The sequence below is a fragment of the Phoca vitulina genome, unplaced genomic scaffold (genome assembly GCF_004348235.1).
Source record: "Phoca vitulina isolate PV1807 unplaced genomic scaffold, GSC_HSeal_1.0 scaffold82, whole genome shotgun sequence".
Taxonomy (NCBI): Eukaryota; Metazoa; Chordata; class Mammalia; order Carnivora; family Phocidae; genus Phoca; species Phoca vitulina.
The window spans coordinates 5,682,828-5,695,868 of NW_022589785.1; the positions used below are offsets into that span (position 1 = coordinate 5,682,828).

Consider the following 13,041-nt stretch of genomic DNA (forward strand, 5'->3'; position numbering starts at 1 on the left):
CTTTCTCCCATGTTGTGGCTTGTCTTTTCAAAGATTCCACAAGGGATTTATACATATTTATTCTTGTTATAAAAGATTCACATGACACACAAGTACCTAGAATAAAAACTACAAGTTCTGATTTACCTCCCACTACCTCCTCCACCTTTTTCTCGCAGATAGTCACTGTTGACAGTTGGGTGAGGATTTTTTCAATCTTTTCTATAGTATCATAATTTTCTAGTAAATATATATGTTTAGAAAGGGATATTTAAATATTGATATGTACTTTAAAATTAGTTCTGTTACTTTTCAGGCAAAAAGTTGCATTTCAAAGAACCTTTCTGTTTTTCCTTTCAGACCACCTATAGGGAAAATCATTGTTTTTCTCTTAAAAAGTGGTGAGTTTTGATGTGTCCTAGGTCATATTCCAGAAAGCCATGATTTGGAGAAGAAAATTCCAGATGATAAGGTTGACCGATGAGTAAAATAAACTTTAAGTGGGTCATTTTGTATTTGCAAAAGATTTCTCCAGTTCGTTGAAATGACTTTGAAATGTGTCCGTTTTCTTACAATAAGTGGTGGGTTGCTTTTTGCTGGTTTGTGTGTGTGTGTGTGTGTGTGTGTGTGTGTGTGCGCGCAGGTATGTGAATGCTAACAGTGTCATTGGGCAAAGAATGGTATTGATAACCTCAGAGCAAAGTTTTGGCTCATTCCCAAATTTTAGATTGCTCATTTTTCTTGGATTGACTCTTTTGTGCTATTTGAAATATTCAGCATAGAATTTGTACTTGGTTCACATTTTTATTTTTAGCTATAATTTTGGGCTCTTTCAACCATAACTGGCCAGAACTTTTTTTCTGCAGAATGAGCCTTATTAAAACAACCTGTTTTCATCTTTCCATAGGTATGAATCCTAGGACTCAGAATAAGGATTCTCTAGATGACAGTGTTTCTACCTCTCCAGACCCAAGTAAGAAGGGGCAGCTGATTAGGGTGGGGTCAGGGTGGGGGTGGTCAGAGCATGAGGAAGCAAGGGGGAACCCTGTGGGCAGTCCACACATCTCTGGGGTACCAGAAGACAACGTGGTAAGGGAAAACTCTCCAGCCTCTCCATTGGAAAGTGAGAGGGGAGTGGCCAGGTAACCTGTTCTGGAATGTGATTCAGGGCACGTGAGAATGGTAACGGAATTCCCATGAGGTCCTTACACCGGTCCAGAGCTGGCTTTAGCCCTTAAAAGGCCTTGTGATGGCTCTGAGGAACAAAGGAATAAGAGGGCCTGGAACTGTTTACAGACCTGTAGTTGAAATTGTTTGACTGGGTTGCTTTTTTTTTTAATCATCTTTATCTATTGAAATATCTGTGCAGGAAGAGCACATCTAAATGTCCACAATAGCAAAGTACCAGAAAAAAATCCCACCACCCGATAGACTTTATTTTACTTAGCTATAACCAGTAGAGATATATTAAGTCTTTTTTCCCCCGCTTATGATTACCTTAATAACCCTTTTGCTATTTCTTCGGGCCCCTTGTATTAGTCATTTTTTTTTTTAAGATTTTATTTATTTTTTTGACAGAGAGAGACAGCGAGAAAGGGAACACAAGCAGGGGGAGTGGGAGAAGGAGAAGCAGGCTCCCCGCTGAGCAGGGAGCCCGATGCGGGACTTGATCCCAGGACCCTGGGATTATGACCTGAGCCGAAGGTAGATGCTTAACTGACTGAGCCACCCAGGCGTCCCGTATTAGTCATTTTTAATAGCAGTATCAAACACATCACATCCCAGTTTGAATAATCGTTTATTATTGGCGATCATTTGGGTGGTTTCTAGTTTCTTAGCAATAATGTAGAATGCAGGTATAATGCGTGATGCAGTGGGTATATCTTTTCTTTCCCTTCACATCCTTGGGATATATTTCCCCCAAAGTATGGTTGGCAGGTTGATTATTTTCCAGAAAGCTTCCAGCAATGAATAGATGAGCCTATTTCTTCTGTACAACCCTAGCACTGGATTTTGTAATCCATGTTTATCATTGTTAATGGTATTGATGTGGGTCCTCCTCAGAGGCCCTCTTTATAGGGCCTGAAGATACTGGAGTTAGAAAAGAGGCCACAGTCTTTTCCCAGGGAAAGAACACCATTAAACTAAGAATCAGGAGCTTTTCTCACCATGGGATTTGGGCCCAGGCATTTGAATTCTCTGTATCTCGGTGTGTACCCAGCAGAAAACATTTCTGAAAGATATTCATGATCCTGAGGGACAGGAAGCTAATGAGAGTCAGAATGATCTAAGAGGGCATAAAGATATGACTGTCTTCTGCTTCTGGCTTTCCACTGTGGTTTTGATCTGGTGTCTTCCTTCTGCTCCTGGTCCTAAAACAAGGAAGTAGGAATAAGCTCATCCCTTCATCTGGCATATAGGGAAATTGGGGTGATCAGTTAGGCTCTTTTTGGGTTGTGTTTTCAATTCTTGAAGTGTTAATAAGTTAACAAGACCTGTGTATAGTCCAACTCATAGAATCAGAGAGTGGAATGGTGGTTGCCAGGGGCTTGAGGGGAGGCAGAGGTGGGGAGTTGTGGATCAGTGGTGTAAAGTTCCAGTTATGCATGATGAATAAATCCTAGAGATCTGTACAGCACTGTGCCCAAGTTAACAATACTGTGTTGTACACTTAAACATTTGTTAAGAGAGTAGTTCTCATGTTAAGTGTTCTTACCACACTAAGACAGAATTCAAACACACAAACAAAATACCCCAGACCTGTGTAGACCATGGAGTTAGGCCTCTTGTAGGTCAAATCATCTTTCCCAAGGCAGTGGTGGCTACATGGGGCATGTTTCCCACTACGACTTAGCACACGGGTCCTCTTCTTGTCCTTTAACTCTGGGTTCAGTGGGACTCTGTTGTATTGGGTAGTGTGTGTCTCTGTCATTATATGGTGGAAAGATCCCTAAGCAGAGAGGCTTCTGATCATGTAACCTCTGGGAGGTTTGGCTTGGCCAGGTGTTTAAAGGGCTCGATGATGTTGCAGTCCCTGCTCCAAGGAGGCCATGTGAGGGCTGATGAGACAACAGCGGTGTACCACGCTGTAAGCCACATTAGCACTGTGCAAAAGATAAAGTGTTGAAGGTGTCCCTTGCTTGAGACTAAGATACAAAGGCATGGAGTATTTCTGCTTCATATTGCCCCCTTGTCTAGAGATTTGAAAAATAATCTTTGCTTAAATTATTTAAAGAGATAACTGCCCTATTACCTTGACTCAGTGATTCTCAACTGGGGAAGGATTTTGCTCCCTGGGGGGACATGGGGCAACGACTGCGGACGTTCTTGGTTTTTACAACCAGGAGATGCCACTGGCATCTAGTAAGTACAGTCCAGGGTGCTGTCCAACATCCTGTAATACAAAGCATAGCCCCTCATGACAGAGGATTATCCAGTCCAAAACGTCAGTGGTGCCAAGGTGGAGAAACCCTGCTTTAACCAAAGAGCAGGCAACTCAGGACACCATGTGATCGGGCCCGCTCTGCTGATTGCAGCTTTCCTTTCTAGATTGTTAAACTCTGTCTCTTGAAGTTCTGGCCTTGTGACCTTCCCAGACATCCTTCCTTGATTTCTCCTCCTACCCTTTTGGATCTGTGACTTATTTTTACAATTCTGAAAGTATTCCTAAATTCTGCTACCATGTGCTGTTCGCTCCCAAATCTGGCTGAGCTCCTCTTTCCCCACCAGCCACTCTGCAGTCCTCCAGAGAGGCTCTGGCTTGAGCCCTCGGAATGTTGATTTCTTCCACATGTAACTGCCTGCGCTGCCCTGCAGTAACCTCACTGGCGTTGTGGCTGTAGCTTAAGATCGGCAGAAAATGAAAAGTACCAGCTGTGAATCCCATTTGCATGATGGGATTGGATGAGCACGTGCACTGCATTGTCTAACAAACTCTGTTTCTCTCTTTCTCCCTCCCCCCCCCCCCCTTTCTTCCTCTCCGTCCGTTTCCTGGCAATGTTATCACCGGTCACTGTGAACTCCTCCCCCCGCCCCGCCCACGTCCCCCGCACCTGCCCTGGTGACCGCACGCACCTTTCTCCTCTGTTACACGAGGCAGTTCTGACACTGTCTGCTCCCCCTGTAGTGCCAGGCTTCTGTTGCACAGTTGGAGTGGACTGGAAGTCTCTCACTACTCCGGCGTGCCTCCCCCTCACCACCGACTACTTCCCCGACCGCCAGGGCCTGCAGAACGACTACACGGAGGGCTGTTACGATCTCCTTCCGGAAGCAGACATCGACAGGTCGGTGTCAGAGGAGGGCTTCGGATGGGCGTCCAGGCACTGCATTCTCAAACCTGTGTCTTCCTTTTCTGGTTAGAGAATCTTATGAAACAAAGAACTGTCATTTTTTTCTTTAGGGTTCTATTGACATGCCTTCTCTAGCCATTTCTCCTCACGAGTGCTTTCTCAGATTTTTCTGTGGTGGTTTTTCTGGACACACTAGATCTGATCTTTTTTTCTAAGATTAGCTATTTGAGCTATTCTAGGAATGGCTGTTAGCTATTACCTGCCTTCTCCTTCTGCCTCTTTGAACTGATCATTTCTCCGCAAACTGGTTTATAGATTGTTAGTTTTATGAACCACCATGGAATGGTTATCAGGGCTGACTTGTGGAGTCAAAGCAAAACAGAGGATGGGAGTGTGGACTCTTGAGTGTCACTCCGCCCTGGACCAAGCATGTCCATGCAAACAACCGTCTGTTTCCTCAGGAGGGACGAGGAGGGTGTGCAGATGACGGCCCAGCAGGTGTTTGAAGAGTTCATCTGCCAGCGTCTCATGCAGGGCTACCAAATCATAGTGCAGCCCAAGGCGCAGAAACCCAACCCTGCCGTCCCGCCCCCACTGAGCAGCAGCCCGCTGTACAGTCGAGGTGAGTTGTTCTCCTTGGACTTGTATTTTTTCTTTTCTACTGAATTTGTGCAAGTAGGTTCTCAAGATGGTAGGGAATAGATAAATTCGGGAGTAATTTTTCAACACAAAAGTTGTTCTTTCTGAATTTTACTTTTACCTGAGGAATAAAGTCTCTGCTAGGCCCAGATTTATCTTAAAACTCTCTTTAATCTACTGTTCTCCTTTTAAGGAAGGGGATATGACCCAGTTCAGGAATGTCACAGCCTGGCTTTGGCAACACCTACCAATAGCAGGCAGCTGAGCCAGGCGTGAACTATCAAAGTACATTGTGAATATTTTAGACCCGATATTTATTTCTAGCACAGTAGTTGGCACACAGCAGGTTCTCAGATGTTACCTAAACCTGGAATTTATACTCCCCCCGCCTCCCCCACCCCGGCCCCGTTACGGATGCATCTTCTCCTTTTTGTCACTGAAGCTTAGCACGATGAAGCAAGAATGGATCATCTGTGAGCGGTAGAGACTAATAAGTGACAGAGACTCAGTGAGGCCGATTGAGTTACAGCCAGGCTCTGGAGAGCTCTTCTAAAATAAGTCAGGTAGAGAGAATAAAGTGTGGGTGCCTAGAATCAAGAAGCAGTGATCACTGCCCAGAACAATCCATGAGTAACCAGTAGTCTCTTGCTTCCTCCTTGTCGCTAATGAGCCTCCCCACTCTCCTAAACTCCCAGCTCAAAGCCTCAGATCATCTTTGGCTCCATGAAAGTGCTTCGGGCCAGAGGATCAAAGTAGTGTGGACCTGTGAGGGGGAGCTTGGTGGTCCATCCAGTCCAGGTCTTATTGCTTATGATGAAGCTTTTCATGTTCTAGACTGCACTGAATAGTAATCTTCCTGAGTGCCAGGACTGTCGGCTTCATGTTTTTATCCTCTATAATGGAAACCATTGTGCCTGGTGTACAACAATATGGGTTGATAAATATAGGAATTCATTCATTCCTTCAACAGTATTTTTGAAGCTCCCACTCTGTGGGGCATTTAGTGAGGAAAAATAACGTAAGTCAAACTATGAAATATAATTACTTGTTGCGATAAAGATTGTGAGGGAAAAATCAAAGGGCTATGAGAATATTTAATACAGGACTTGATCTAGTCTGGAGGGTCAGGGATGGCTTCCTTGAGGAGGTGATGTTTGAGGTGAGACCTAAACTGTGTGAAGGAGTTACTAGGAAGAGAAGCAGGTTGGGAGTGGTGGGCAGGAGTAGGTAGGAAGAGCATGCCAGGCAGAGGGATTAGTATGTGCAAAAACCCTGTGGCAGGAGGCACTGTGATACTTTCTGAGCACCAAAAAGAAGACTGGTGGGGTGGAGTACAGGGAGTAAGCCAGAGATGTGTCTAGACATGTCAGGAGACCCAGGCCTCACAGGGCCATGTGAAGGATTTCGTTCTTTATCCCAAGAATAGTGGAATGAATTCACCTTCAGTGTCAATGGCCCCATCCAGCCTTCCTACCTGCTTTTCTCTAGAATAGCTGATCAGTTTCCCTTGGTGGTTCATAATTCCTCTGGCATCCAGTTCTGCTCTGGCTGATTCATGAGCCTTATGTCATGGCTAGCTGGCCAGAGTCTACTCACCTTACTGTACCCTTTCTGGCTGTTTTTCCTCCTTCGATAAATTTAATCCTTTTATTTCTGTAGTAACAGAAATGGTATCGTTATAACTACTGGAAAAGTGACCACCATAAGTGAGATCGCATCTGATTGAAGATTGGTTGACTACAGGTTATGAGACGGACCCTGTTTCAGTAGTGAACAGAACAGCATCAGCCCTTGTCCTCCAAGTTTATTGTCTACTGGGTGAGATAGTTGTTGAACTATTAAACCACAAGTATTTATTTGATTACAGATTGTAAAGAGTGCTGTGCAGGATAAAAACAGGAAGTAATTTAGAGTGGGGTCGGTACTATGCTAGGTGCTCATGAACATTATCCCATGACCTTGTCTTCCTGATAGCCAGCAGGGGGTGGTTGCAAGAAAGAAGGAATGCAGGATGGGGGGCAAGCCCTCTTCTTTCCTTCCTTCCTTCCTTCCTTCTTTCCTTCCTTCCCTCCCTTCTTTCCTTCCTTCCCTCCCTCCCTCCCTCCTTCCTTCCTTTTCTTTTTTTATTAAAGATTTTATTTATTTGAGAGAGAGAGAGTGAGAGAGCACACGAGTGGGGGGAGGGGCAGAGGGACAAGCAGACACCCTGCTTGACGCAAGGCTTGGTCCAGGACCCTGAGATCATGACCTGAGCTGAAGTCAGACGCAAGCCCACTTTCTAGTTGTGGAAAGTGAGACTTGGAGATTTGGTACCCAAGGTCACACCGCTGGCAAATGAAAGTGCTGGGGTCTAACCCAGGGTCCTCTGAGTCAAAGCCTGGCCTCTTATAGGCAGCCTGTCCCTCGCTGCTATCACCTAGGAAGGTTCCACATTCCCGATGAAGGTCCTTTCAGCCTCTGCCACCCTCTCTCATCCTGACAACTCCCATGCTGCCTACGCTGTGTGACTGTCTCTCAGAACCACACGAGGGGACTGTTTTATCTCGAGATCACGGGAATCTTGTCTTGGTTCTCTTGTCCATCGAGGCATAGTGTCACTCTCTTGAAAGCTTGTATTTTTCTCGATTCCTCATAATTTCCCTCTTTCTGTTGCACAACTCAGTTCAACTAATATTTTTCAAATACCTGCTGTGGGCCCGGCACTTTGTCAGGTGCTATGGAAAATTTAAAGACAAACAAGATTGGGTCCCCGGCCTCCTGGAACTTCCAGTTTGTCCGGCTGTGAGACACGCACATGTGGAGCCACATCCAGGGTACAATTCAGACAGCTAATGGGATCTGTTAGCTTTCTGGAGGAAGTGGCCTTTGACGGTGACTTTAAATGACCCATAGGATCTTGGTGGTGGCTTGGGAAGAGAAGGCAGAAAAAGCAACCCGAGCAAATGTTTGGAGAAGAAAGGACAGTAGTCCTTTAAGACTGACGCAGGGTTATTGTGGTGTGGGAGTCATGGAAGCTGACGCCAGGTCGGCTGCCACCGTGGGGTGAGGACCTCCACTGCTGGGGTGGCAGCTTGTGCTTGCGCGGAGTGGAGTTCCATTTCAGTCCTGGAGTTGACTCTTGGCCTATTAACATCTAATCTAGAACTTTCCTTCTCAGAGGCCGAGGAATCAAGCTGTTCATTCTTTGAGTGCGTCTTCTGGATGCTGTCTGCACTTCTGGGCTCTAATCTGCTGCTGGCTGGTTTAGTGACAGAAAATTCTGCCAACTTTAGGACTTTTTTATTTTTAACCAAAAATAAGTCTTTTCCATGAAACCGTCCCTCAAGAGAAAGAGTTGCTTCTTTTGTTTCTCCTTTTCTGACTGTATATGGAAGAGAAGCTATTGCCTGTTAAAAGAATGTTCCTCAGCCAGATGGAGGATATGATTTTTCCCCCCCCATTAGGCCTTGTATCCCGAAACCGCCCTGAGGAGGAGGACCAGTACTGGCTGAGTATGGGCAGAACGTTCCACAAAGTGACGCTGAAGGATAAGATGATCACAGTGACACGTTACCTTCCCAAGTGAGTCCTTGGAAATTTCAGGTTTTCAGCTACTGTCCTGAATTGTGTCCACTCTGAACTTCTCTTTATAACACATACTGTGCACCTAGTGAATATGGAATTAGTTATGTGACACATAATTAAAACCAAGGTAGGTTGAGTGGTTGGTTTTCCTTTACTTGGAATTACTTGTTTGTTTTCTAGGGTTATTTTACCGTTGTAGCTCACCTGCTTCTAAAAGGGACTTGATTCAGCTTATAATGTTTAGCCTGATTCTTAGCAAGCCAATAAGAAATAAAGAATGGGAGGATAAAAGAATGACAGAGTTTAAGAACTGAGAAATTTCCATTACCAGTCCCTTGGGATGAGTTGGTTACCGCACTTTAGGATTGAATGCCAAGGATGTTGCTAACTGTATTGAGATGGAAAGGTCCAGAAGAAAGGGGTTGGGTGGAGGGAGTGATTCTCTTTTGGACTTCTGGGCATGCCCTTTGTTTTTCAGGTACCCTTATGAGTCTGCCCAGATCCACTACACCTACAGCCTCTGCCCTTCCCACTCAGACTCGGAGTTTGTGTCTTGTTGGGTGGAATTCTCCCATGAGCGGCTGGAGGAGTACAAGTGGAATTACTTAGATCAGTATATCTGTTCGGCCGGCTCTGAGGACTTCAGGTCAGAGAACATACTTTGGCTTTCCATCCAGCTACCTTGGGTGTGCCCAACTTTTAACACATCTGTCCTTTTTTTCTGATTACAAAATGATGTTTGTTTTAGAAAACAAGAACAAAAGCACATCTGCATTAGTTAAAAAACTCAGTGACAAGGGTGGTGGTATTGGTTGCACAACAATGTGGATGTACTTAATGGCATAGAATCGTACACTGAAGGATTGTTAAAGTGGTACATTTTGTTATGCACGTTTTACCACAAAACGACAACGACAGAAACTTCAGTGATGAAGTGCTCTTTGATGGAATGTCAGTGTAGATCATGTTCTGAACCTTTTCCTGACTACCTGTGGTGCTGATTTTTGATTTTTAATTTCTATGTGTCATTTATGATTGTGATGATAAAAAACCACAACCCCACTGGGTCTGGGTGCACAGAACCAACCATCCTGACATCTCTGGGATGTAAATTAAAAGTACCCTTTGTGGTCTTCCTCTAGAGCTTGTGTTTCAAATGAAGCCATGAGATGTAGCATCAGACGAACACTCTCTCAAGGGGAGATGGCCCCTCACATACCAACTGCAAAGACAGGCTTGAAATAGGACCTTTACTGGGAGTGCTTTTTTTTTTTTTAAAGATGTACTTCTTTTATTTTTTTTCCTATTTTTAAAAAAATTTAAAAATTTTTTATTGTTATGTTAATCACCATACATAAGATGTACTTCTTTTAGAGAGACAGAGAGGGAGAGCAGGGGGGAGGGGCAGAGGGAGAGGGAGAGAAGCAGACTCCCCACTGATTGCAGAGCTCGATGAGGGGCTTGATCTCCTGACCCTGAGATCATGACCTGAGTCGAAACCAAGAGTCAGACACTCAACCGACTGAGCCACGCAGTGCCCCGTGAGTGCTTTCATGACCTGCTTTTGTTCTCCACCACCCCCTTTCCTTCCTTTGGCCCTTCACAGCTTAATTGAGTCTCTGAAGTTCTGGAGGACCCGTTTCCTGCTGCTGCCAGCCTGTGTCACTGCCACTAAGCGCATCACAGAAGGGGAAGCCCACTGCGACATCTATGGGGACAGGCCCCGGGCAGATGAGGATGAGTGGCAGCTCTTGGATGGCTTTATCCGCTTTGTGGAGGGTTTGAACCGGATCCGCAGGCGACATCGCTCGGATCGCATGATGCGGGTCGGGCTCCGTGGGCCCCTTGGGGACTGTGCTTGGTCTCTTCCTGTCTCGGGGGCCTCTCTCTGGCCGGTTTATTTACTCATGGGATTGGGATATGTCTGAGGACACCCAGCCAACTAAGGGCAGATCTGGAATTCTGGGTGTGTGTATACAGTTCTGTAAATTTTAACAGATGTATAGATTCATGTAACCACTACAACTATAATCAGGATACAGAGTAGTTCTGTCACTTCCCAAAAAACCCCTCATGCTACCCTTTATAGTCACACTTTGCTCCCATCTCTAACCCCTGGCAGCCACTGGTCTGTTCTCTGTCACTTTACTGTTGTCTTTTCCAAAAGTCATATGCACGGAATCGTATAATGTAATCTTTTGAGAAGCTGCCTTCTTTCACTCAGCACAATGCCTCTGGGATTCATCCAAGTTGTCGCTCGTCTCAGTAGTTCATTCCTTTTTAGTGTGAGTAGTGTTGCATCACCAACTGTGTTTTTAACCCCAAGTTCAGTGTTCTTCCCTGCATACGAGCTACCCTTTGTCCACAGCATTGCTTATGATTAGAAACATTTCAAAAAAAAAAGGAAGGAAGGAAGGAAGGAAAAGAAAGAAAAGAAAGAAAGAAACATTTCCAAAAGACCGTGCATGGTGGAAAGAGCTTTGGTCTTGAAACCAGATGATTAGAGCTTGACCTCCAGCTCCAGTGGGATTCAGGATAAGTCACTTAACTTCTCTGGGACTCAGTTTCTTCTTCCATGACTTAGATAAAACATTATTTACTTTCTAGATCCAGGACAAGGGTGAAATGATCTGTGGAATCCACCTCAAAGAGGCAGTTTGTTTTGAGTCAACAGGCATTCGAGCCTTCAGCTCAAGCAAAAAGCAGTTTTCAGCATTTACCGAGTAACAAGGGCCTGTGTTGCTGCCTCTGTGAATTGGATTCCCAGAGAGCCTGACACACAACAGATGCAGCAGGCATGCTCTGGGCTGTGAGTGGCATCCACTGAGGGAGCCCACTTGGGCTGATGGCCTTGTTTTCTCTTCTCTGCTTTAGAAAGGGACCACTATGAAAGGCTTACAGATGACCGGGCCCATTGCCACACACTCCCTTGAGTCGACCGGCCCCCCGGTTGGGAAGAAGGGAACCTCAGCTTTGTCTGCCCTGTTGGAGATGGAGGCCAGTCAGAAGTAAGTTCCTGCTTGGGGAGAGACTCGTCCCCACCACACAGGCTCCAAAGGTTTTCAGTACCCCACCTTGTGAGTGGGGGTGAAATATGATTTCTATCTGCACGGAGCCTGAAATTAAGAAAAAGATGCATACATGAGCAGAGAGCTGGGTTAATACCTGGTAAGTGTCAAATAACATGAAATATGCCAGAAATTATAAACTTGCAGTCTGGGGCTTAATTTGAACTACAAATACATTTGCTTTGGCCCACAAAGTGAGGTTTCTTTGTTTGTTTATTTGTTTTTTTTAATAGATTTTATTTTTTAGAGCAGTTGTAGGTTCAAAGCAAACTTGAATGGAAGGAAGAGATTTCTCATATACGCCCTGTCTCCCACACCTGCATGGATTCCTCCATTGTCAACACCCCCAGCGGAGTGGGCCATTTGTTATAATTGATGAAGCTGCACTGACACATCATCATCACCCAATGTCCATAGTTTACCTTACAGGTCACTCTTGGTGGTGTATATTCTGTGGGTTTCAGACAAATTTGTAATGACATGTAGCTACCATTAAAGAGTAGTTTCACTGCCCTAAAGGCACAAAATATTTTTAAAATATCTGAGCCACGTTTTTTTAGTTTGAAGATTTCAAATACAAATTTGGATTTTATATGAAATTATATAGTATATACAACATGATACATGATTATATTATATATAAAACAATATATTACAGGGCGCCTGAGTGGCTCAGTTGGTTAAGCGACAGCCTTCGGCTCAGGTCTTGATCCTGGAGTCCCAGGATCGAGTCCCACATTGGGCTCCCTGTCAACGGGGAGTCTGCTTCTCCCTCTGACCCTCCCCCTCTCATGTGCTCTCTCTCTCTCATTCTCTCTCTCTCAAATAAATAAAATCTTTAAAACAACAACAACAACAACAACAATATATTACAGATAATATAGCACAACACTGTATTACAGATAATAGATAAAATCCAGCCTTTTGAGAAATAGAAGAGCCTCAGTTATAGTACTGGGTCCACATGCATACCCAGCCATGTGAAGGCTGGTCCTTTAGAATGGGCACGTGCCCTCTGGTTTACCGGAGAACCAGCACACCCTCTAGTCTTGGACTTGCCTTATTCCCTCAGGCGTGTGACCTGGCCAGCTTCTTTAGGCATTTGTGTGGTCCCTTCTTAAACATTAAGTGCTGCATTTCCCAGGACACTGGTAGGGCCACATCTTGCCTGGGAGGGCAGTGACAGCATCCCAGGAGGGGGGATTTGAGTTGGCCTTGCAGGAAAGGAAGCATCTATACAGAGGCGCGGGGGGGTGGGGGGGAGCGGGGGCGGGACTTGGGCAAGAGGAGAAAGTACCTCCGTGTGCAGGTGGCACCCACTCTGGGAGTCTTCCCTGCCCCTTCATCCTCCCAGCCAACTCAGATTCTGTGCTTCCCAGCATCCTGGGCCGACATCCATCAGAGCCCTTTCCAGAATTCTCCAAGGTTTGCTCACGGTCCCCCTGGCTTGCCTGTGCTCTGAGAGTAGAGGCTGTGGGTTGTGCCTGGCACATAGGATGTGC

The 13,041-nt window shown here is 45.3% G+C and overlaps 1 protein-coding gene across 10 annotated transcripts in view; it reads left to right on the plus strand.

The window, feature by feature from the left end:
* The window catches only part of DEPDC5 (DEP domain containing 5, GATOR1 subcomplex subunit), a 128,238-nt gene that overhangs the window by 74,393 nt on the left and 40,804 nt on the right, over positions 1-13,041 (plus strand). For 7 of the 10 annotated variants that reach the window (XM_032395083.1, XM_032395080.1, XM_032395088.1 and 4 more), the window contains 7 exons: positions 887-952; positions 4,079-4,262; positions 4,730-4,890; positions 8,351-8,468; positions 8,950-9,117; positions 10,078-10,297; positions 11,346-11,479. In XM_032395083.1, coding sequence (XP_032250974.1) covers positions 887-952; positions 4,079-4,262; positions 4,730-4,890; positions 8,351-8,468; positions 8,950-9,117; positions 10,078-10,297; positions 11,346-11,479 — 1,051 coding nt within the window. The remainder of the gene's footprint in view (positions 1-886; positions 953-4,078; positions 4,263-4,729; positions 4,891-8,350; positions 8,469-8,949; positions 9,118-10,077; positions 10,298-11,345; positions 11,480-13,041) is intronic. The other 3 variants (XM_032395084.1, XM_032395086.1, XM_032395087.1) reach the window with 2 other exon arrangements.